Raw genomic sequence first — 23,249 nt, 5'->3', positions numbered from 1 at the left:
CACCTTTCATAATTTTGTTCTACCCCTGTGCCTAAGGCAGAAAGGAGCTTGCTGTGTTCAAAGAAGAGTTTCTATACCTGGTATTGTGCTAAATTCTTTACACAAATAATCTGAAGTGGGAATTCCCTGGCAGTCCAGTGGTTAGGACTCCACGCTTCCACTGCGGGGGCACGGGTTTGATCCCTGGTCGGAGAACTAAGATCCTGCATGCTGCATGGCATGGCCAAAAAAATAAAAAGAAAAAAAAAAAGAGAGAAAGAAATAGGTGAATAATCTGAACTGATCTTTGCAAAAAGTTTGTGAGATACGATACAGCATGTGCCATTTTACAGATAAGGAAAGGGGCTCCGAGCAGCTGAGTCACTTGCTCAGGGTTACATTGCTAATTAATAGCAGACATGAATCCAGATCTGTCTAACTCCAAAACAAACACCCTTAGATTGTGAAATCTTTAAGGGCAAGGACCACATAATAGTCTCATAGCTGGAAGAATTTATCGGGTTCAAAAGGCACTTTTATTTTTTTGGCCATGCCGAGAGGCATGCGGATCTTAGTTCCCCCACCAGGGATCTAACGCATGCCCCCTGCAGTGGAAATGCAGAGTCTTAACCACTGGACTACCAGGGAAGTCCCCAAAAGCCACTTTTCATAGATCAAAAGTCAAGGCCCAGAGAAGGGAAGTGTTGGGTCCAAGTTTGAAGCAGAGCTAGGAGCAGAAATTGTCTCATATTTACTGTCCTAGAGCATATATGCTTCAGGAGTGATCGAACTTCTAAAATTTAAGAATAAATATAGAACCACCCTAATTAATCATTTAGCTTTTAAAACACAGTCACTTCAAAGATATCTTTAGAACCTACCATCTGGTGTTATTCTAACTCACATTTCCACTGAGAACAGTAAGCCCTCTGGTTAATACAGGCCTCAGAACCTACTTTCCTTTTCATTCATCCAACCAGCTATTAAGACCCTGCTACATGCCAGGAAGACACTGTTGTATGTATGTGATGATGATAAAGCCTTTAACAAAACTGGCAACATCCCTGTTGTCAAAGAGCTGGAGTTCATTCAACAAATATAATAAAAACAGCTATTGCTTATATAGTACTTACCTACCATTGCAGGCACCAAGTGCTATACAGTAAACATATTACCTGGTTTCAGTTTTCACAAGCCTGTGAGGTAATTGTACTATTAACATCCCGATTTCCAGAAAAAGAAACAGGCAGAGAGGGGTTAAATGAAGTACACAGCCGGTTAGTGGAATAGCTGGAACGTGATCTAGATAGACTGGTTGGAGCGGGGGCTCTTCATGAGGTCTATTATGTCCTCATAAGGTTACCAAGCTCTCTCTGCAGCTATGGGGATGTAAGGTTGGGGAAGGTCCCCCTGCACTGGGAGACTGGGGAGCCTGACAAAGATCGTAGTGCCAACCTAGGACTGGGAGAACACCTTCAGCCCAATTTATTTCAGGTTTCCTCCTCTCCCTCTCTCTCCTTGTCTTCTCTTCATCTTCTCTTACGGACTTTCACTCCTTTCTTTCCGTCTCTCTTCCGCTTTCCCTCTTCCCTTCTCTCTTTTAACTGCTTTTTACATTGTCACTGGTTATTGATTAAAATGTTTCCTAAGGTGCTTCCTTTTTTAAAACCTCGAGAGTTGAAAATTTTGTTTCGGCTTTAGAAAAATTAATTAAATCCAATTAAGTGGTCGCAGCTAGCCTTAGCCTGTGTCAATGGCCCTGTGGGGGGGGGCGGGGAAATGGCTGTGTTGAGGGTGGGTCGGCTTCCCGCTGTCATGCGTGCAGCCCTGTTCTGGGACGCCGACTCATCTCGGAACCAATGTGTGAGGGTCACGGACGTCGCCGGATTGGTTTTCCTGAGAGGCCTTGTCGCTGGTTCCTTTCGGGTTTCCCGGCAGCGCGCATGCGCTCCCTGCGCTCCGCCGCTCCCGCTTCGGGCTCGGGCTAGGGCTCCGGGATGTCCGCGTTGTGCGACCCTCCCGGGGCCCCAGGGCCTCCCGGGCCTGCCCCGGTCTCCCACGGTCCCGCGCCGCTCAGGTAGTCAGAGCCCCTGGCATCTTTCCCTACCGCGGGGTCCCGCGCCGATAACCAGCCTTCTCGGCAGAAACCCGGATCCCACCTCGAGAACTCGCGTCAGGGTTCTCAGAGATTCCCGGTTGGGTCTTCCCAGAACTCAGGGACTGCCTCACCAAAACTCTGGGCTCCACTGCCCGCACTCCCAAGATCTCGGTACTGCCTCCCCCTAAACGCCAATGCCCAGTTACCCCAGATCCTGGCCTTGCTCTTCCAAGAGTTGGGAATATCAGAACTCTTGGGAACCCAGGTGCCCTGTCCCTCCCTTAGACCCGAGGGAACCCAGGGTCCCCTGACTTCATGGAGACTCCCTGAGCACCCAGGCCCAGAAACCCACAGAATGCTTTCTTCTAGCCTTTCCCTTACTCTTCAACGGAGACACTCCCCTCACCGTAGAGTGGGGTTTTTTTGGAGGAACCAGAGATGGATGGCACAGTCAGAGCCTTATCAACCTCTAGAGGATGCTGTCTTCTTTGGCAGAAAATGCAATAAGAGCAAGGGGATTTTGCCTCTTCCCATAACACTGGCTTCTGAACCTCTGAGACTGAACCCATATGTTTCAGGAGGGGAAGGGTTGAAGGGCATTAGCTTGTCTCTGCCCTGGGGCACCTTGATTCCTGGGGCATACTGAGGGTTCTGAGAAGGTGGTGGCTGTTGCTGTGGTGGAGTCCAAGTGGTTGGTGGTTAGGATGCTTGCAGAATATGGGAAGAAGCAGGTTTGGGGAGGGAGAGCTCTTAATAAGGGGCAAATTTGGGCTTAGAATTTTCTTTCCATTAAGAGCAAAATCCAGCGTTCTTGTTTGTATGTAGGAGGGAGTGCAGTAAGGCTAGAAAGGTGTGTTCAAAGCAGATGTTACAGGAACACAAAATATACTTACTCAATTCAACAAATATTTATTATTTCCCATATTCCAGGCACCCCAGTAGAAGAGGATCCAGTGTTGAAAAGGAGAGAACTGTTAATTACTCTCTTGGAGTTTATAGTCTGATTACTTACCTTGGTTTCCTTCTCTGTAAAATGGGATCATAATGGTACCTACCTTATTGGGCTGTTATCTGTATTGAAATAATACAAGTAAAGTACTTAAAAGAGAACTTGACGTATTACAAGAGTTATCTAATATTGATACTATTGTTATTTATTAAAAGAAAAATAGCTAGCATTTACTGAGTAACTAGTGTGACCTAGATATGGTGCTTACGTGCTTTACGAACATTATCTTTTGAGGGAGGTACAGTTATCCCTTTTCTACATAGAAAGAAACTGAAGCTCACAGAGGGAATGTAACTTGCTCAACAACTCCCAACACTCTAACTCTGCTTCTTTTGCTTCCTTACAGTGCTCAGGAGCTGTCGCAGGAAATCAAGGCCTTTCTGACCGGTGTAGACCCTGTTCTGGGCCACCAACTCTCTGCTCGGGAACATGCTCGCTGTGGCCTTCTCTTGCTCCGCTCTTTGCCACCTGCTCGGGCTGCTGTGCTTGACCACTTGCGAGGTGTCTTTGATGAGAGTGTCCGGGCCCACCTGGCTGCCCTGGATGAAAGCCCTGTGACTGGTCCACCTCACCTCCGTCCACCGCCACCCTCCCATGTCCCTGCTGGGGGACCTGGTCTAGAGGATGTGGTGCAGGAAGTGCAGCAGGTGCTGTCTGAGTTTATCCGGGCCAACCCGAAGGCCTGGGCACCTGTGATTAGTGCATGGTCCATTGACCTCATGGGGCAACTGAGCAGCACTTACTCGGGCCAGCACCAGCGTGTGCCCCATGCCACTGGCTCTCTCAACGAATTGCTGCAGCTGTGGATGGGCTGTCGGGCCACACGCACGTTAATGGACATCTATGTTCAGTGCCTCTCGGCTCTCATTGGTAGCTGCCCGGATGCTTGCGTGGACGCCTTGCTGGATACCTCTGTCCAGCATTCCCCACACTTCGACTGGGTTGTGGCGCATATTGGCTCCTCTTTTCCCGGCACCATCATCTCCCGAGTTCTCTCCTGTGGCCTGAAGGACTTCTGTGTTCACAGTGGGGCTGGAGGTGGAGCTGGTGGCAGTGGTGGAGGCTCTTCTCAGACCCCCTCTACAGACCCCTTCCCTGGATCTCCTGCTATCCCTGGGGAGAAACGGGTGCCCAAGATTGCCTCAGTTGTAGGCATCCTAGGGCACCTGGCCTCCCGCCATGGAGACAGCATCCGACGGGAGCTCCTGCGAATGTTTCATGACAGTCTGGCAGGGGGCGCTGGCGGCCGGAGTGGGGATCCCTCCCTTCAGGCCACAGTTCCCTTCCTCCTGCAGCTGGCAGTCATGTCACCAGCTTTGCTGGGCACAGTCTCTGGAGAGCTGGTGGATTGCCTGAAGCCCCCAGCTGTGCTGAGTCAGCTGCAGCAACACCTGCAGGGATTCCCCCGAGAGGAGCTGGACAACATGCTGAACCTGGCCGTGCACCTGGTGAGCCAGGCCTCTGGGGCAGGTGCCTACCGCCTGTTGCAGTTCCTGGTGGACACAGCCATGCCTGCCTCAGTCATTACCACCCAGGGCCTGGCTGTGCCAGACACCGTGCGCGAGGCCTGTGACCGGCTGATCCAGCTACTGCTGCTGCACCTGCAAAAGCTGGTTCATCACCGGGGAGGGTCTCCTGGGGAAGGGGTGCTGGGCCCACCCCCGCCTCCCCGCCCTGTGCCCTTTCTAGATGCGCTAAGAAACCACGTCGGAGAGCTGTGTGGAGAGACGTTACGTTTGGAACGGAAACGCTTCCTCTGGCAACACCAGCTCCTTGGCCTGCTCTCTGTTTATACCCGGCCTAGCTGTGGACCTGAGGCCTTGGGCCATCTCCTGAGCCGGGCCCGAAGCCCTGAAGAGTTGAGTCTGGCCACTCAGTTATACGCAGGGCTGGTGGTCAGTCTCTCTGGCCTCCTGCCCCTGGCCTTCCGAAGCTGCCTGGCTAGGGTACATGCAGGGACTTTGCAGCCTCCCTTCACGGCCCGGTTCCTGCGTAACTTGGCCCTGCTAGTGGGGTGGGAACAGCAGGGTGGTGAGGGCCCTGCAGCCCTAGGGGCCCGGTTTGGGGAGTCTGCCTCAGCTCATCTGTCTGACCTGGCTCCTCTCCTGGTCCATCCTGAGGAGGAAGTAGCCGAAGCCTCTGCCTCCCTCCTGGCCATTTGTCCCTTTCCTCCGGAAGCCCTGTCCCCTTCCCAACTCCTGGGACTGGTGAGAGCTGGAGTGCATCGCTTCTTTGCCTCTCTCAGGCTGCACGGTCCCCCAGGGGTGGCTTCCGCCTCCCAGCTTCTTACCCGCCTCTCCCAGACCTCCCCGGCTGGGCTCAAGGCTGTCCTGCAGCTGCTAGTTGAGGGAGCCTTACATCAGGGCAACACAGAACTGTTTGGTGGGGAAGTGGATGGGGACAATGAGACTCTCTCAGTTGTTTCAGCTCCTTTGGCTTCGGCCTCCCTGTTGGACACAAACCGGCGGCACACTGCAGCTGTGCCAGGCCCTGGAGGGATTTGGTCTGTTTTCCACGCTGGAGTCATCGGCCGTGGCCTAAAGCCACCCAAGTTTGCCCAATCACGCAATCAGCAAGAAGTGATGTATAACACCCAGAGCCTCCTCAGCCTCCTGGTGCACTGCTGCAGTGCCCCTGGGGGGACTGAATGTGTGGGCTGCTGGGGGGCTCCCACCCTGAGCCCGGAGGCAGCCAAAGCAGTGGCAGTGACCTTGGTGGAGAGTGTGTGTCCCGATGCAGCCGGTGCTGAGCTAGCCTGGCCTCCTGAGGAGCATGCCCGGGCCACCGTGGAGCGGGATCTCCGCATTGGCCGGCGCTTCCGGGAACAGCCTCTGCTCTTTGAGCTGTTAAAGTTGGTAGCAGCTGCTCCCCCAGCCCTGTGCTACTGCTCCGTGCTGCTGCGGGGGCTGCTGGCCGCCCTCTTGGGCCACTGGGAAGCCTCTCGCCACCCTGATACAGCCCACTCCCCCTGGCACCTGGAGGCATCCTGCACCCTGGTGGCTGTCATGGCTGAGGGAAGCCTCCTGCCACCAGCCCTGGGGAATATGCACGAGGTATTTAGCCAACTGGCACCTTTTGAAGTGCGTCTGCTGCTGCTCAGTGTCTGGGGCTTTCTCCGGGAGCACGGGCCCTTGCCCCAGAAGTTCATCTTCCAGTCAGAGCGTGGCCGCTTCATCCGGGACTTCTCCAGGGAGGGTGGGGGTGAAGGTGGAGCCCATCTGGCTGTTCTGCACAGTGTCCTCCACCGCAACATTGACCGCCTGGGCCTTTTCTCTGGCCGTTTCCAGGCACCTTCACCGTCCAATCTCCTTCGGCAGGGGACATAGCCTTTCCATGCTCCAGAAGCCGAGGGAGGTTGAGCCAGGAGAGACAGGGGGCTAAGGTGCTGCAGAAAGGTGGAGGTTTCTCTGCTGAGACCTTGGCCTAAAAGAGCGCTGTCACTTTCTTCCTCCCCCACCTTTTTTTCTAAATAAAATTTGCCGAGTTGAGAAAAAGAGTCCAGTGCCTCTGTCTGATGCGGAGAGCCGGCAAATTCGGACAGCGCCTGGGTCTGAACAATCCCGCCCCCTCCCTCAAGCCCCGCCCTGGCCCCGCCCCCACGAGCATTTAGAGTACGCTCTCGGCCAATGGGACAGACGCCAGGCCTCAGTGTGTCCCGGCCAATCAGGAAGCCGGAAGGGGCGGGCGCTAAGATACGTGGCTCAACGCGCGCTGGGGGAGGGGAAGCTCCGGGTCAGGGAGCAAACCCGGCACAAGATGGCGGCGGTAGCGGCAGTGGCGGCGCGCAGGAGGCGGTGAGGAGCCCGGATCCCGGGGGCGCGCCCGGGACGCCCCCAGACCCCCAAATCCCGTATCTCTCCTTCCTGTATGTTCTCCTGAGACTCCGCCACCCCCAGCCTCGTGAGGACTCTTTGTCTCTCTGGAGGCGGCCTCAGGTGCCCCCAGCCTCCTCGCCGCGTCGGGGGGGCCCTTGTTTCTGGGGCTCTCCGCTCCGGCCCGGTGGCTCTAGAAGGCCGCAGCCTTGCGTTCTTCTTGGCCTTGTCCGCTCTCAGCCGCCGCCCTCCCTGGCAGCTTGCGGCGGTTAACGCTGCCGCCTCTTTCCTGCAGTGCGCGGGGCCATCGGGGCAGAGGACGAGATGCGGCCTGGCCTCCGGGAATGCAGCCTGCCGCCCTGCGGCCCCTCAGCCGCGCTGGAAGCACCGCGGCCGGCAGTCTTGCTTCCACTGCCCTTCTCGCCCTCCCCTCGAGAGCCCCGGACCCTGCCCTGCCCTTGTCTTCACGTGGACACCAGCCCTGGCTTGTTTGGTGTCCACGGTCGTTGGGCACGGCTGGGGCAGGATCCCGTAAGTTCACAGTCGACCTGGATGATGTTGCTCAAACACAACAGTGGTTTGTTCTGCATTTATATTACTGAAAAGACGGTTCGAAACAGTCGTCAGCGCCACAGAGTGTTTACCAGGACCTAACGGATGTATCGGGGTGGGAGAGGCACGTACTGCCGGCAGCGGTGAAAAAAGCGTGGATCGTAAATCCGACTCCAGAAGCCTGTGACCTGAAACAATAAATGGGTGCACCTTTCCCTGCGACTCATTCCTGACCTTGGCTTGTGACCACCTCTTGCCCAGGGGCGTTCAAGGCATTCCTGAGTTCTTAGGGCCTTCCAACAGGTCACATCTGAAAAATCTTTCAGAAATCCTATCCCCATTGGCGTCTCTCCAAACCCATTTTATAGATTGTGCAAGTAGGACTCCAGAGAGTATTTAACTCACTGTACTTTTGATTACTGCTGCTTTGGGCTGGTGGACACGGGGTCAGTTGCTCGGGGTGTCTGCTGCAGTCACTCCTCAGGACCTGGGCCACATGCCTTACTTTTGAGTTTTCTGGTAGCATTTCTTCTGCTTGTTTTGCTACTACTTGTTCTTGCTTGGCCTATTGAACCACAAAGCCTGGTGTTTTCCTCATCTTTCTGTGTGGCCTGGCTTGCCTTGCACATTCTTCTGGAACTGGAGGGCTTACTGTGTTCTGTCATCTCCTTTCTAGTGATCTTCTTTACCTTTAGCTTTGAAGCAGATACTGAGGATATGCTGGATACAATGTGTTTGTAGGCCCTACTCTTTGGTTACCCTATTGGCAGGTAGCAAAGTTTTAATGCTGAGAAGTCTGTGTTTTTGTTTATTCTCCCTTATTTGGAACACTTTCTCAGAGTGTTCTCCTAATCAGTCACTGGGAGAGCATGTTTAAACTGCAGATTCCCTGGGACCCGGGAATCTTCATTTAGTAAGCACTGCACGTAACTCTTAACAGACGCTAAAGTGTGAGAATCCCTATTTAGCATTTACTCAGAATGGATGAATATATCCTTAACAAACTAACTTGTTCAGATAAGCCTGTTAGTCCCTTGTCTGTCATTTGATAGCGTGTTGGGGAAGTGACAAGTTTGTGGTAACCTTGGTGTGATGGTCCTCAGTGAGGCAGGCCCTGCTGGTGGTTAGTGCAATGTGCTGTACATCCTGAAGTACCTGGGCCCTGGAGTTAGGCAGAGCTGAGTTCAGCAGTGTCACCTCATACTGGCTGTTCAATCTTGGATGAATTATTGAACCTTTTATGCCTCAGTGTTCCCATCTGGGAAAAATCCCATCCTACATTCACCAAGAAAACAGTGAAAGAAAGGGAAAAGAGTTATTAGTGTGTATAAAGAATTGGTTCTGAACACTGGTTGCCTATTAGAATTGTTCAGGGGAGTTTAAAATCTGATTCCCAGGTCCCATTTCAGGCCAATTAGATTGAAATCTTTGGGGGAGACCTGGGCATAGACACTACTGAAAACTGCAGGGAGAGTGGAAAACTAGTATAAGGCAGTTAGCCAGGCCCCCCGAGATGGGGTGGGGGGTTGGGATTAGGACTCAATACAGGTTAGCTGTTGTTATTCTTTTCAAGCTTAGGTGGCGATAGTGGTGACTTATGTCAAAGATACAGGAGTGGAGATGAGAGGAGCAGGGTGCCTAGAGTGCTATAGGGAGGTCAGGACCCCGGGAACCTGTGACTGGCCGGCTAGCTGAGGGTACATCTTGAACTTTTTCACCGTAGGTCCCCCCAGTGTCTCGCCAGTGAAAAGGCATGGCTTACTTTGTTTCTCTGTTCCACACATACGGTGCCACCACTTCCCCTGGGACTGGCTGTTGCTGTTCCTTTCCTCTGAGAGGCTGATGTAACCTGAGTCAATACCAGGCCTCTGAAGGCCAAGGATCCTTTGTCCACTTCCTCTGCCTTTTGAAGGAAAGGTGTGCGTGAGCCAACTCCTCAGGCCTGACACTTAACCCCGCGTCCACTCTGCCTTGTTTTCTGTTTAATGGGACTCTGTCTTTCTCCCCTGTTAGGGTTGTGGTGGGAAGAGGCCTTTACCTCAGAAGGTGGGGCCCTTTCTGACCCTGTGCTGATAGTGTCCTCTTTGTCCTTTTCCCCCCTAGGTCTTGGACTGGTTTGGTACTGGCTTGTTTAGGGGTCTGCCTGGGAATTAGCCTTGCTGTGGATAGAAGCAACTTTAAGACCTGCGAAGAGAGTTCCTTCTGCAAGTATGATATTTCTGGGAGACTAGAACGGAAAGTAGGGTAATGTGGGAGGTGTCTGTGGCAGATGAGGTAGCTTGGGGCACTGCAGCTGATAGAAGGACTTAGGGGCCTTGGGGAACCCTCCCCCGTTCTCAGTCATTTCACATTGGCAGGAGGCAACGAAGCATACGGCCAGGCCACTCTCCATACCGAGCCTTGCTGGACTCTCTGCAGCTTGGTCCTGATGCCCTCACGGTCCATCTGATCAACGAAGTCACTAAGGTCAGGGGAGGAAAGGAGGAGTCTGGTGGGGGTGGAGAAATGGCTAAGGGGTAATTCGGGAAGGGGAAACCTATAGCCAACATCCTGTGCCATCTAACCTTGGGACTTCTACTTTGTGAGGAATTCAGATTTCAGATCCCTTAGGCAAAGGGTTAGAAGGAGGAGACCCCCTCGGGAGAGAAATGGGTTCAGAGGGCATTTCCTGGTATAGCCCTCTCCTTTCTCCAGACCCAGACCTCTGCCTCCACAGGTGTTGCTTGTGCTGGAGCTCCAGGGGCTTCGAAAGAACATGACTCGGATCAGAATTGATGAACTAGAGCCCCGGCGGCCCCGATACCGTGTGCCAGACGTGTTGGTGGCTGATCCCCCCACAGCTGGGTAAATTTTTCCTGAGAAACATATCCATCTCCATGGCCCTTTTCTCCTTCCTAATGAACCTTTATTTGGCAGCTGACTTTCTCTTCCACATTGGGATAATAGCTGACTAGCACCCGGCCGCTCTCCTCAGCCTTCCCTCATCTGTTCCTCTGTTTCACTTGTTTTCTCAACTGATCGATTGATTGGCCGAGCTGCTTGGCTTGCGGGATCTTAGTTCCCCAACCAGGGATTGAACCTGCGCCCTCGGCAGTGAAAGCACAGGGTCTTAATCACCGGACTGCCAGGGAATTCCCTCACTTGTTTTCTCTTTCACCCTTTATCTTCATTCAGTCAGCAAAGAAATACTGCTTCCTCTTCTGTGCCAGGCCTGGCCTAGGTGCTGGAGATACAAGAGGGAGTCAGCAAGGGCATGGAGCTCGCCTTCCAGGAATACAGTGTCTCTGTGGTTGGTTCCTCCCTTCCCTTCCTGTCCTGTCCCCCGTCTTGTCTCGTCTGTTTTTTTCTTCTCTTTCTTTTTTTCCCTCTTTTCTCTTTCTTTCTCTCCTTCCTTCCTTCCTTCCTCCCTTCCTCCCTTCCTTCCCTCTTTCCCTCCTTCCCTTCCTCCCTCCTCAATTTCTCCTCAGATATTCAGGATAGGATTATTTACATACTCGGGTCATGACACATCGTCGTCATTATTTCACGAATGGCTCTTTGTTAAGTATTTAACTTAGAAAATAACATGATAAACCCTTCACCTAACCCAAACATATACATCTCACTGTCCTGTACCCCTGACTCCTTCAGAGATGATTGTTATTCTGAAGTTTATTACTCCCTTGTTTTTTTGTTCTCACAGTTATATCGTGGGAACGTATATACATATACACACTTCCGTACATTTCCCTAAGCAATAAATTATGTGATTTTGTTTTTGAGTTTTATAGGGAAAGTATCTTAGTGAATGTGGTCTTCTGGGATTTCCTTTTTTCACTTAACTGGATTTAACTTTGTTGGATGTAGCTTCAGAAACTCATTTTTACTGCTGTATATAATATTATGTTATATGAATATATCCCGATTTACTTCTCCATTTCTGTGTTGATGGGCATTTGGGTTGTTTCCAGTGTTGGCGTGAACATTCTTGTCCATGTCTCCTGTCTCCCTGTGCAGGAGTTTCTCTTTGGTGTATAGCTAAGAGAAGAACTGCAGAGTTGTAGAATATGGAAATCATCAACTTTCCAAGATAAAGCCGAAGTGGCTTACCAATTTACACTTCCACCAGCAATATATAAGAGGCTTATTGAACTGCATCTTCTCCAACCCTTGGTACTATTGGACTTAATTTTTGTCAGTGGAATGGCTGTAGGATGATACCATGTGGTGGTCTTGGCTTGCTTGTCTTTCCCAGTTTATTACTGATATTGAGCATATCTTCATATATTTATGTGTCATTCTGGTTTACTGTTCTGTGAAATGGAAGTTCACTGCTGTGCTCATTTTCCTTTTATGTTGTTTGTCGTCACTGATTTGTAGAAATTCATTAGTCTTGATACCAATTCTTTATTACTTACATGTATTGCAGCTATCTTTTCCCAGATTGTAGCTTATCGTTTTACTTTTCTAAAGGTGCCTTGAAAAAAAAGATTTTTTAATTTTATTTTTTAAAAATATTTACTTATTTATTTTTGGCTGCATTGGGTCTTTCGTTGCTGCGTGCAGGCTACTCTTCGTTGCAGTGCGCGGGCTTCTCTGCAGAGCACAAGCTCTAGGTGCGCAGGCTCAGTAGTTGTGGCTCGAGGGCTTAGTTGCTCCGCGCCATGTGGGATCTTCCCAGACCAAGGATCGAACCTGTGTCCCCTGCATTGGCAGGCAGATTCTTAACCACTGTGCCACCAGGGAAGTCCCAAAGATTTTTTAATTTTAGAATAGTTTTAGATTTATAGGAAAGTTTCAAGAATATTATGAGAGTTCCTGTATACCCTGCACTCTTGTTTTCCTCTGTTAACATTACTATGGTATATTTGTCATACATAATGAATTGATATCATTAACTAAAGTTCATGTTTCTTCTTTTTTTCATTCCTTTTTTTTAGAGTGTTTTCATTTTTTTAAATTTTATTTATTTATTTATTTTGGCTGCATTGGTCTTCGTGGCTGCGTGCGGGCTTTCTCTAGTTGCGACGAGCGGCGGCTGCTCTTCATTGCGGTGCGTGGGCTTCTCATTGCGGTGGCTCCTCTTGTTGCGGAGCATGGGCTCTAGGTGCGTGGGCTTCAGTAGTTGTGGTGCTCTGGCTCAATAGTTGTGGCGCACGAGCTTAGCTGCTCCAAGGCATGTGGGATCTTCCCGGACCGGGGATCAAACCCGTGTCCCCTGCGTTGGTAGGCGGATTCTTAACCACTGCGCCACCATTTCATTTTTTTTTTAATTGAAGTGTAGTTGATGTACAATATTACGTAAGTTATGGGTGTACAACATAGTGATTTACAATTTTTAAAGGTCGTACTCCGTTAATAGCTATTATAAAATATTGGCTACATTCCTTGCGTTGTATGATATATCCTTGTAGCTTAAAGTCCATATTTTATTCAGATTTCCTTAGTTTTTTTGTTATTTATTTATTTACTTATGGCTGCATTGGGTCTTCGTTGCTGCGTGCGGCCTTTCTCTAGTTGCGGGGCACGGGCTTCTCATTGCAGTGGCTCCTCTTGTTGCGGAGCATGGGCTTTAGGCGCATGGGCTTCAGTAGTTGTGGCGCACGGACTTAGTTGCCCCGCAGCATGTGGGATCTTCCCGGACCAGGGATTGAATACGAGTTCCCTGCGTTGGCAGGCGGATTCTTAACCACTACGCCACCAGGGAGGTACCAGATTTCCTTAGTTTTTACCTAATGTCCTTCTTCTGCTTCACGATCCCATCCAGGATACTGTTTTATATTTAGTTGTCATGTCTCCTGAGGCTTCTCTAGACTGGGACAATTTCTCAGACTTTTCTTGTTTTTGATTACCCTTAAGGTTTATCTTTCGATAAATAGAAATTCTGAATTTTATGTTGTCAGGTAGATAAGTCTCTTACCTTTTGGTGTTAGTGTTTTCTAAGTTGTGTTTAAATAATCCTTCTCTACCTCAGAGTCAGAAAAATATTTTTTTATATTTTCTTCTAAAGGTTTTACTTTAAAATTTTAAGTCATAATCTGTCTGGAGTTGATATTTGTATCTGGTATGAGGTAGGAATGTGATACCATTTCTTTTCTATACAGAAAATGTGTTTTTCCACTCTGTTATTGAATAGTCCTCCTGACCTCACTGAACTGCCATGCCATCTGTTACATTTCAACATTCTAAGATGCTTGGGTCTGTTTCCAGGCTCTTTATTTGATTCCTTTGGTCAACTTATCTGTCCCTGTACTGTTCCCACACTGCCTGTATAGCTCTTAACAGGTCCCCCGTCTTCTAAGTGTCATGACTACTCCTGGCACTTTGCACTTCCTTATATCCCTTTTGATCTCTTTCCCAGGCTTTCTGTCTCTGGCCGGGATGACAACAGCGTGGAGCTAGCCATGGCTGAGGGACCCTATAAAATCATCTTGACGGCACGGCCGTTCCGCCTCGACCTCCTGGAGGGCCGCAGCCTTCTGCTCAGTGTCAACGCCCGAGGACTCTTACATTTTGAGCACCAGAGGGCTCCCAGGGTCTCGTGAGTACAGGGCTCGGGAGTGAAGGGGACCTAGTGTGAAGGAACCTAGGGGTGTTGTAGGGTCTGGCACTGGGTCCCTGGGAGGAGACAGGATGGTAGTAGAGCCAGGTCGGGGCTGGGGGCTGGGAGAAGCTGACCATCAGGGAGGGTAGCAAGCAGACCTGGGTTGACGTTTTCTCCACTTCCTGTACAGACCAGGAGGCAGTCACTTTTGTCCGTGAGCTGTACCCTGGGCACCTCCTCCCTGAGAGGCCTGCCTGGGTCTGCCTTTTCCCTCTTCCCCCTCTCACACCATCACATTTCCCAGATTTATTTTCTTCCTTTTTTTTGTTTTGTTTTGTTTTGTTTTGTTTTTTGTTTTTAATTTCTTCCCCCACCCCATCTCTGGAAGTTTGTCGACTGAAACTCACTTTTGTGTTTCTGTTTTTGTGTTGGTTTTGTGCCTCCTTTTCCCCTTCCCTACCCATCTCCTCCTGCCCCAGTTTCTCGGATAAAGTTAGTCTCACGCTCGGTAGCATTTGGGATAAGATCAAGAACCTTTTCTCTAGGTAAATCCATGACCACTGGTACTGTATCTGTTCCTCTGCCCTTACCCGCCCTTCACTCCGGCCCCCAGGGAAGGTGCCCCAGACCCTTCCATACCTTGTCCTTCACTCACCTCTTTCTCCCCAGCTATATGGTCTCTGGTTCCTGTTCCCCATTCCCCTGGCTAGGAGCCCCCTGGGAGAAGGAAGATGAAATGTTGGATGTCCTTGAGGAATGTAGGGAGCTTCTTGCTTTGCCAAGGGGTGGAGAGATGCTGCCTGTTGCTGGGGTTCCTGGCTCTCAGCTGGCATGCACTGAGGCTCTGGGCAGAGCTGCTTGCCAGCTGCCCTTGAAAGCATCCTTTGGGAGAACCTCTTGTTTGAGTCCCCGTATAGAGGCTTGACCATGGTTATGACTCACTTGACTTTGCAAAACCCTGTGTCACGCCAAGAGGCTGAGGCCCAGTGATGGAAGTTGGGGCCAGAGTCTCTTGGTAGAGGCAGCAGGGCTAGGACTGGCATTCCGAACCCAGGCCCTTGAACCTGTCTGCCTGTCTCTTCTGGAATGCTGGCAGAGGCTGGTGGTTTGGGCCTGTGTTTGGAAGGCACCTCTTAGTGGCATTTACTTCTCATTTCCCTTTCTCATTTTTCTCCCTGTCCTTTGGACACTTATCTGCTCACTGGGGGTCCCTTTCCAAGCTTTAACATTCAGTCCCTTCCTCCAATGCCTTCGTTCCTTTGGACCCTTGGCTCTCTATTCCCTCACCCCTCCTTCCACTAGCCCCTCGTCCCTGCCCCCTCTGGATTGGAGCAGACAGCTCTCCTACCTTCCAGGCAAGGATCAAAAGACCCAGCTGAGGGCGATGGGGCCCAGCCCGAGGAAACACCTGGGGATGGTGACAAGGCAAGTTGGTGGGGGTGGGTGGTTGGAGCACAGGGCTGGCTGGGAGGTTGGAGGGGAAAGGCCCACAAGAAATTTGAGCTTAGTCTTGCCATCACGGATGGGATTTAGAAAATGGGCAAGGGAAGAGAGAGGACCTGGTGTGTGATTGAGTAGTGGTCTGCTTTCTCCTTCCAGCCAGACGAGACCCAGGGGAAGGCAGAGCAAGATGAGCCAGGAGCCTGGGAAGAGACATTTAAAACTCACACTGACAGCAAGCCCTATGGTGAGCGGCTGGGAGAGCCTTGGGCAGGGGTACAGGGAGTCCTTGCCAAGCAGGAGCTCTGGGGCTCATCTTTTGCCTTTCTTCCAGGCCCCACGTCTGTTAGTTTGGACTTCTCTCTGCCAGGCATGGAGCATGTGTATGGGATCCCCGAGCATGCAGACAACCTGAGGCTGAAAGTCACTGAGTGAGTCCTACAGTGACATCAGGATATGGGGGGAGGGAAGGGGTCAGGAGTCAGGGCTGTGGGAGATGTGCATACAGATTAGGCACTGCAGACAAGCGTGGCTCACTTCCTGTGCCAGAGGACCTTTGGTCATCAGAAAATTCTGCTTTGAGAAAGGGCGGAGGGGCCAGTTTTTATCCCTCATCTGTGTCTGTGGGGCTGGGGCTGTGCGTGCCATGGCCCGGGGCCAGTCTGTCTGTCTGCCTGCAGGGGTGGGGAGCCATATCGCCTGTACAATTTGGATGTGTTCCAGTATGAGCTGTACAACCGCATGGCCCTGTATGGGTCTGTGCCTGTGCTCCTAGCACACAGCCCTCATCGGGACCTGGGCATCTTCTGGCTCAACGCCGCGGAGACCTGGGTTGATATATCCTCCAACACTGCAGGCAAGGTGAGAGCACAGGCATGGGGAGCAATAAGGGAGGGAATCGTCAGGCCTTGAGACAAATGGGTGTGTTAGGGGCATTTGCTTTGAAGAGGCTGGTAGGGTGGCCTATTTGGATACCTGTTTGGGGACTGGGTGACAGACAGGCCCTGGGCCTTGTGAGCAGCACATGAGTTCCCCGGACACTCCCAGAAGACACAGACTCATGGGGAAGGTACTTCCTTTTCTGCATTTATTAATACGTTTGTTATTGAGTATGTGTTAGGAGCTAGACCCTTTTCTAGGTGCTGGGGATATATTGCTCACTGAGTTAGGAAAGGAGGAAGGCAGAGATTAAACAGGTAACAGAGGGAAGATGAGTTCAGTGGTGGTAAGTTCTAAGAAAGAAATGCAGCGGTCATGTGATGGGGGTGGGCAGTGCTGCTTATGATGGGGCCCAGGAAAGCCTCACTGAGGAGGTGATGTTTAATCTCAGCCCGAAGTGACTCAAGGAGCCAGCTGCGTGAGGACTCTGAGGAGAACACTGCTACTTTGTCTTTGGGTTGGGAAGCAAGAGGGTGGTGTCAGACCTCTCCCTGGTCCCCTCTGCAGACCCTGTTTGGGAAGATGCTGGACTACCTGCAGGGCTCTGGGGAGACCCCACAGACAGATGTTCGCTGGATATCGGAGAGTGGCATCATCGATGTCTTCCTGCTACTTGGGCCGTCTGTCTTTGACGTCTTCCGGCAGTACGCCAGTCTCACAGGTACGCGGTGTCCCTACTCTGTCAGCCTGCAGCCTCCCTTTCTGGTCCTTGGCTTCTCGAGAGGGATGACTGCGTTTTCAGAAATCCTGTGCCTCGGCCTGTTCTCTAGCCCTGTGCCCTTTCATCTCCCTCAATTTCTGGGCATCCCCATTGGCCCCAGGTTGAGCCTGACCCCATTGTGACCCCCATCCCTCACTGAACCTGCAGGGACCCAGGTATTGCCCCCGCTCTTCTCCCTCGGCTACCACCAGAGCCGCTGGAACTATCGGGATGAGGCTGACGTTCTGGAAGTCGATCAGGGCTTCGATGATCACAACCTGCCTTGCGATGTCATCTGGCTGGACATTGAGCATGCTGATGGCAAGCGGTATTTCACCTGGGACCCCAGCCGTTTCCCCCAGCCCCTCACCATGCTTGAGCATTTGGCCTCCAAGAGGCGGAAGGTAAGAAGGCCGCAGCCATGGTTGGTTTTCTCAGGCATGATATCCCTGGAGAACTCTGACCACCCATGTTCCGTGCCCCCAGCTGGTGGCCATCGTGGACCCCCACATCAAGGTGGACTCTGGCTACCGCGTACATGAAGAGTTGCAGAACCTGGGTCTGTACGTTAAAACCCGGGATGGCTCTGACTATGAAGGCTGGTGCTGGCCAGGTAGGTGGGCCCGGAATTGAAGGAGGCTGTTGGGAGACCCGGGAGCTAGAGTGGAGGCTGTTTTGCCCCTCAGGGGTTGAAAGCCATCCTTGATTTCGTCTAGGCGCAGCTGGTTACCCTGATTTCACCAATCCCAAGATGAGGGCCTGGTGGGCTAACATGTTTCGCTTTGACAATTATGAGGTATGGCAGCCCCTCCCGACCTGCCTCTGTCTTTCCCACTCTACCTCTTGGAATCAGTCATTCTCTGCCTGCTAGCCCTGCTATGGTTGGTTGCTCATAAGATGTCAGGTGGCCTTGATGACCCTGGGAGGGCCCTGAGAAATGCATCTTTCTGGATTCCTAGGAGCTCTCTGCTCTGACACTGTTTGTCTTCTTCCTCCCCTCTGTCGTCTGTCCCCATTTTCTGCCTTGTGTTCTCAGGGCTCATCTCCCAGCCTCTATGTCTGGAATGACATGAATGAACCATCCGTGTTCAATGGTCCTGAGGTCACCATGCTCAAGGATGCCCAGCATTATGGGGGCTGGGAGCACCGAGACGTGCATAACATCTATGGCCTCTACGTGGTAAGGGACTGAGAGAGGAGAGACCAAGGGCCGAGAACTTGCACCGATGACAGCTGGCTTTTGCTCCTCACTACCCTTCTTTCCTGTTCCCACGCAGCACATGGCGACTGCTGATGGGCTGGTGCTGCGCTCCGGGGGCATAGAACGCCCCTTTGTCCTGAGCAGGGCTTTCTTTGCTGGCTCCCAGCGCTTTGGTAAGATTTGGAGAATAAAGCCGTGGCAGAGGGACCTGGGCCTGGTTCTTGGAGAAGTCTGTCCATCCTCTGAGAGTTACGTGCTTCCTTCCAGCTGTTCACTAAAAGCGAGGCAGGGAGTGGGAGGGCCAGTCCCTGTTGAAGTGCTCTTGTGAACTCTGCCATCTTCAGCAGGACTCTGGGGCCCCAGAGGAGATGTGGCAGGTTAGAGAGGTCAGCTATGTAAAAGGCTGAGCCCCTTCACTGTTTGCAAGCTCCCTCCCTCTTTTCTTCCTCAGGAGCCGTGTGGACAGGCGACAATGCTGCCGAATGGGACCATTTGAAGATCTCTATTCCTATGTGTCTCAGCTTGGGGCTGGTGGGACTTTCCTTCTGTGGAGGTGAGAGGGTGAGGAACTTGGAGCCTTGCTTTGGCGGGAGAGGGGCAAGGTAGAGGGCATAAAACCTAGGCCTGAGCAGAGAACTGACAGTCCACGGTGGGGCCTTGGGGGGCTCCTTAGGCAGCAGCCCTCCTTCACCCTCTTTTCCAACCGGTTTCCTTCCTCCCCTCTCTAGCGGATGTGGGCGGCTTCTTCAAAAATCCAGAGCCAGAGCTGCTTGTGCGCTGGTACCAGATGGGTGCCTACCAGCCATTCTTCCGGGCACATGCCCACTTGGACACTGGTCGGCGAGAGCCGTGGTTGTTACCGTCTCAGTACCATGACATAATCCGAGATGCCTTGGGTCAGAGATACTCCTTACTGCCCTTCTGGTACACCCTCTTCTATCAGGCCCATCGTGAAGGGATTCCTATCATGAGGTGAGGCATTCAGTTGGGTCTGTGTAGAGTGGACTGAGATGGCTGGGAGACGGGGCTCCATCTCCGGGCCTCTTGCCTCATTCGCCAGGGCCTTGTAAAGGAGGGAAATCTGACTGCAAGGTCAAGAGTAAGAAGAGACCAGTGGGGAGATGAAGAGCAGTAAACGTTACTGAGTGCTTATGACGTGCCAGGCATTACTCATCACTATCCCCAGAGCCAGAAACAAGTCAGACAAGTGTCCTCTCCTTGTGGAACTTACATTCTTCGGAGGAAGACAGAGAGACATGTATACAAATATGGAAATAGGAAAACTGCCAAAACTGACAGGCTTTTTGAAAAAAACAGAACAGGGTAACGGAGTTAAGTTCCACAAACAGGCCACGTAAAGTTGAGCCCTGACTGATGAGTAAGACAGACTTTTGTGATGCAGAGGAAGAATGTTCCAAGCAGGGGAGATTGCAAGTGCAAAAATTATGAAATGGAAATGAGTTTGTTGTGTTCCAGGAGTAGGAACAAACCAGTGTGTCTCAGGGGTAAAGAACCAGAGGGAGAGGTAGATGAGGTGGAGTGGAAAATTCAACCTGAACTGGAGGGCTTTTCAGGCCAGGATAATGAAGTGGCCGCTGGGAGGTAGCTATGCAGAGCAGTTTCCAGAGGGAGCAAGGTGGGAAGAGGCAGGGAGACGGGTTGGGAAGTTAAATGTCTAGACCAAGGTCAGAGTGCAGAGCTGAGTACTTAAGCCTGCTGGGCTGTCTGGCTGCCAGCTCGCGGGTCTTTCCCCTGTGCTGGTCTTCTTGCCAGTTCCTGGGGTAGCATCTTTGACTTCTGCCAAACAGCAAGTGTCTTCCTTTCTTGTCCTGCTTCCTTCCTAGGCCCTTGTGGGTGCATTATCCTCAGGATGTGACCACCTTCAGTATAGATGATCAGTTCCTGCTTGGTGAGAAACAAGGGGGACAGTTAGTGGTGGGTTGGGATAGGGCTGAGAAGAAGCAAGCACTGTGAGAGATACGTCTGTGGATGTGCAGGGAGGGAGGAGTGAACGAGGCCAGGGGTGCAAGGGGGTGGGTGCTCTAGGGCTCCCTCTTTGGGAACTGATCTCCCCAATTCAGAGTTGATTCTGCTGTGTCTTAGGGGATGCATTGCTGGTTCACCCTGTATCAGACTCTGAGGCTCATGGCGTGCAGGTCTATCTGCCTGGCCAAGGGGAGGTGAGTTAAGGAAGGGTGTGGTGGGGAAAGGTGGTGGAGGTCAGAGAGGGTAAAAAGAGTGGGGGTCCTCTGTGCAGCGAGTGACCGAGTATATCCTCTGCACCCACAGGTGTGGTATGACGTTCATAGCTACCAGAAGCATCATGGTCCCCAGACCCTGTATCTGCCTGTAACTCTAAGCAGTGTGAGTATGCCTGGCCCAGCTGCCAGCTCCATCTTCCTGTAGGTTTCCAGAAGGGGAGAGAGTGTATACTTTGGAGTCCAGTTCCTAAGGGGACACAGATATGCACGAGCAAAAGATATTGCAGGGCCCAGGGTTGAACAACAGGGCTACTTCATCCCAGTGCTGCTCTTGCCCTAGATCCCTGTGTTCCAGCGTGGAGGGACAATTGTGCCCCGATGGATGCGAGTGCGGCGTTCTTCGGACTGCATGAAGGATGACCCCATCACTCTCTACGTTGCACTCAGCCTCCAGGTGAGCGCATAGGCAGGGAGCCTCCTCAACCATCTGCCTACCTTCCTAGGATTCAGTCCCCTGGGGATGTGCCCCTCACTCCCTCTTGGGCTCAGGCTCTCGCCTATCCCACTTCCTGCTCAGGGTACGGCCCAAGGAGAGCTCTTTCTAGATGATGGGCACACGTTCAACTATCAGACTCGCCATGAGTTCCTGCTGCGTCGATTCTCATTCTCTGGCAACACCCTTGTCTCCAGGTGAGGAGGTACCCTTTCTTCCCTGGCAGCCTCTGGGATGCTTACAGCTCACTGTGCTCTTACATCATGGCCTTGCTCTGCTCTCCTCCTTTCTGCTCTGACAGTTATTTTCCTGACGGGTATCCATTTTTGCTTCCTCCAGCTCAGCCGACCCCAAAGGCCACTTTGAGACACCAATTTGGATTGAGCGGGTGGTGATAATAGGGGCTGGAAAGCCAGCAACCGTGGTACTCCAGACAAAAGGTGAGTGATCTGGCCCCCAGGTGGGGAAAGAGGAGAAGCAGGGGCAGGGTTGGGGACCCCCTGCGTATAGGAAAGTAGTTGCTATTGACTCTGGCACTCTTTCTCTTTCCTCCACCAGGATCTCCTGAAAGCCGCCTGTCCTTCCAGCATGACCCTGAGACCTCTGTGTTGATCCTGCGCAAGCCTGGCGTCAGTGTGGTATCCGACTGGAGTATTCACCTGCGATAACCCAAGGGATGTTGGGGTGGGGTGTGATGGTCATGATAGTTACTCTTCCTTCTGCCCTGGAGCTTGACCTTCCCCAGACTTCACCTTTCTTATCTCAAGATCCACATTCTGCCAACATCTGGGCAGGATGAGAGGGCTTTCCCTGGGCTCTGAATTCATTTTGTGATCTCCTGACCTCTCCCACCCCATTGACACCAAATCTCCCTTCATCCCCAAATATTCTGTTGCTCTGACTGGAGCACATTCACCTGTGAAGACCAGGGGACCACAGGGCCCTTGCTTTCCCTTCTCTTTTCTTTCTTCTGGGGGCCCTGAATCTCCTCCATACCCTCTCCATTCATGTCTCTTGTGTGTTGATGCCATTTCTTAGAAGAAGATGAGGGCAGTGAGCTTTAGGGCTCCTTTTCTCCTTCCCCTTCCCTCCCCACCAAACTGTTCTCCCTCCTTTCATTTCTTCCTCCTGGCTCTTCTCTATCAGGCCTCCCCTTTTTATGCCCCATTGATGCACTGGGTCCACCCCTTACCCTGAGAAGGGATGAATGGATCAAAGGAGTGAGGTTGCTGGAAAACATCCTCTTCCCTGGCATCCCAGCCTTTCCTCTCCCTGCTTCTCTCTAGAGCAGCTGCGGTTCTGACAGGGGCAGTTCTACCTCCCCTGTCCCTTGGGGGAAAGAAGTTTCCACTCCTTAAGAGGGGATGAGCGAGACTTCTTTTGCCTCCTAAAATTTTGTCCCCTTGAGGGGCATTTCCAGATGGAGAAATCAGTTGTGGTTTCATCGAATCATGGTCACCTGTATTTATTGCTGGGGGAAGGCTGAGGGTGGGGGAGATGACCATGTGCGCTCAGGGTTGGCCCAGGGCCCTGGGTGGGGGGTGGGGGAGGACTAACTGGGGACGATGGGGAATGTTTGTGGGAATTTTTTTTACTTCCTTTTGGCCCCCAGCTGTGACAGGTTTTGATAAAAGGAGAAACAATAAAGAGAGAAACCATAAATAACTGTTGGCGTCTGGATTCCAGTTCTGGCCTGAACCACAGACCCCTACAAGCCCGAGGACCTGACATTTTCATTTAGCTTCAGCATTAAGCCTCATTGGTTGAGCAAAATGAGTGAGTGCAAGCCTCCTTCAGCTTGCTTGATGCCAATATTTTTTTTAAATTAATTAATTTATTTTTGGCTGCATTGGGTCCTCGTTGCTGCACGCGGGCTTTCTCTAGTTGCGGCGAGCGGGGGCTACCTACCCTTCGTTGCGGTGCGCGGGCTTCTCATTGCGGTGGCTTCTCTTTGTTGCGGAGCATGGGCTCTAGGTGCATGGACTTCAGTAGTTGCGGCACGTGGGCTCTGTAGTTCTGGCTCTCAGGCTCTAGAGTGCAGGCTCAGTAGTTGCACATGGGCTTAGTTGCTCCGCGGCATGTGGGATCTTCCCGGACCAGGGCTGGAACCCATGTCCCCTGCGCTGGCAGGCGGATTCTTAACCACTGCGCCACAGGGAAGTCCCTGATGCCAGTATTTTCATAGAGGAGCCCAGCAAGGTCATCAGATTTTAGTAGGCCTAGTTAATAGTGGTGACCAGAGCTAATGGGGTCCCTCTTGAATAGAAATAGCTATATGTCAGATGTTCTCATACTAAAGACT

At 51.9% G+C, this 23,249-nt stretch overlaps 2 protein-coding genes across 4 annotated transcripts; both read left to right on the top strand.

Annotated features, from left to right (window-relative positions):
* The first annotated feature begins 1,930 nt into the window (after positions 1 to 1,930).
* INTS5 (integrator complex subunit 5) lies at positions 1,931 to 6,580 on the top strand. The gene is made up of 2 exons (XM_059929757.1): positions 1,931 to 2,056; positions 3,433 to 6,580. Exons 1-2 carry the CDS (start codon positions 1,977 to 1,979, stop codon positions 6,410 to 6,412), a joined length of 3,060 nt encoding a protein of 1,019 aa, XP_059785740.1. The 5' UTR covers positions 1,931 to 1,976; the 3' UTR covers positions 6,413 to 6,580.
* Positions 6,581 to 6,807: 227 nt separating this feature from the next.
* Positions 6,808 to 22,612, top strand: GANAB (glucosidase II alpha subunit). 3 transcript variants are annotated; one of them, XM_059931782.1, is made up of 26 exons: positions 6,841 to 6,880; positions 7,194 to 7,429; positions 9,554 to 9,658; positions 9,808 to 9,916; positions 10,167 to 10,294; positions 13,791 to 13,970; positions 14,453 to 14,518; positions 15,329 to 15,398; positions 15,573 to 15,660; positions 15,748 to 15,844; positions 16,094 to 16,274; positions 16,860 to 17,013; positions 17,221 to 17,456; positions 17,539 to 17,665; positions 17,769 to 17,848; positions 18,089 to 18,232; positions 18,330 to 18,426; positions 18,705 to 18,806; positions 18,982 to 19,225; positions 20,098 to 20,162; positions 20,357 to 20,433; positions 20,543 to 20,617; positions 20,795 to 20,908; positions 21,032 to 21,144; positions 21,287 to 21,387; positions 21,506 to 22,612. In XM_059931782.1, exons 5-26 carry the CDS (start codon positions 10,206 to 10,208, stop codon positions 21,613 to 21,615), a joined length of 2,610 nt encoding a protein of 869 aa, XP_059787765.1. In that variant the 5' UTR covers positions 6,841 to 6,880; positions 7,194 to 7,429; positions 9,554 to 9,658; positions 9,808 to 9,916; positions 10,167 to 10,205; the 3' UTR covers positions 21,616 to 22,612. The 3 variants fall into 3 exon arrangements, with proteins under 3 accessions (XP_059787763.1, XP_059787764.1, XP_059787765.1); XM_059931780.1 differs by lacking the exon at positions 7,194 to 7,429 and having other exon boundaries at positions 6,808 to 6,880; XM_059931781.1 differs by lacking the exons at positions 7,194 to 7,429; positions 14,453 to 14,518 and having other exon boundaries at positions 6,808 to 6,880.
* Positions 22,613 to 23,249: the final 637 nt, after the last annotated feature.

Source organism: Balaenoptera ricei, chromosome 8 (assembly GCF_028023285.1).
Source record: "Balaenoptera ricei isolate mBalRic1 chromosome 8, mBalRic1.hap2, whole genome shotgun sequence".
Lineage (NCBI taxonomy): Eukaryota > Metazoa > Chordata > Mammalia > Artiodactyla > Balaenopteridae > Balaenoptera > Balaenoptera ricei.
Note: the sequence above shows the minus strand (reverse complement) of the source record. Positions and strands in the feature narration are given on the sequence as shown.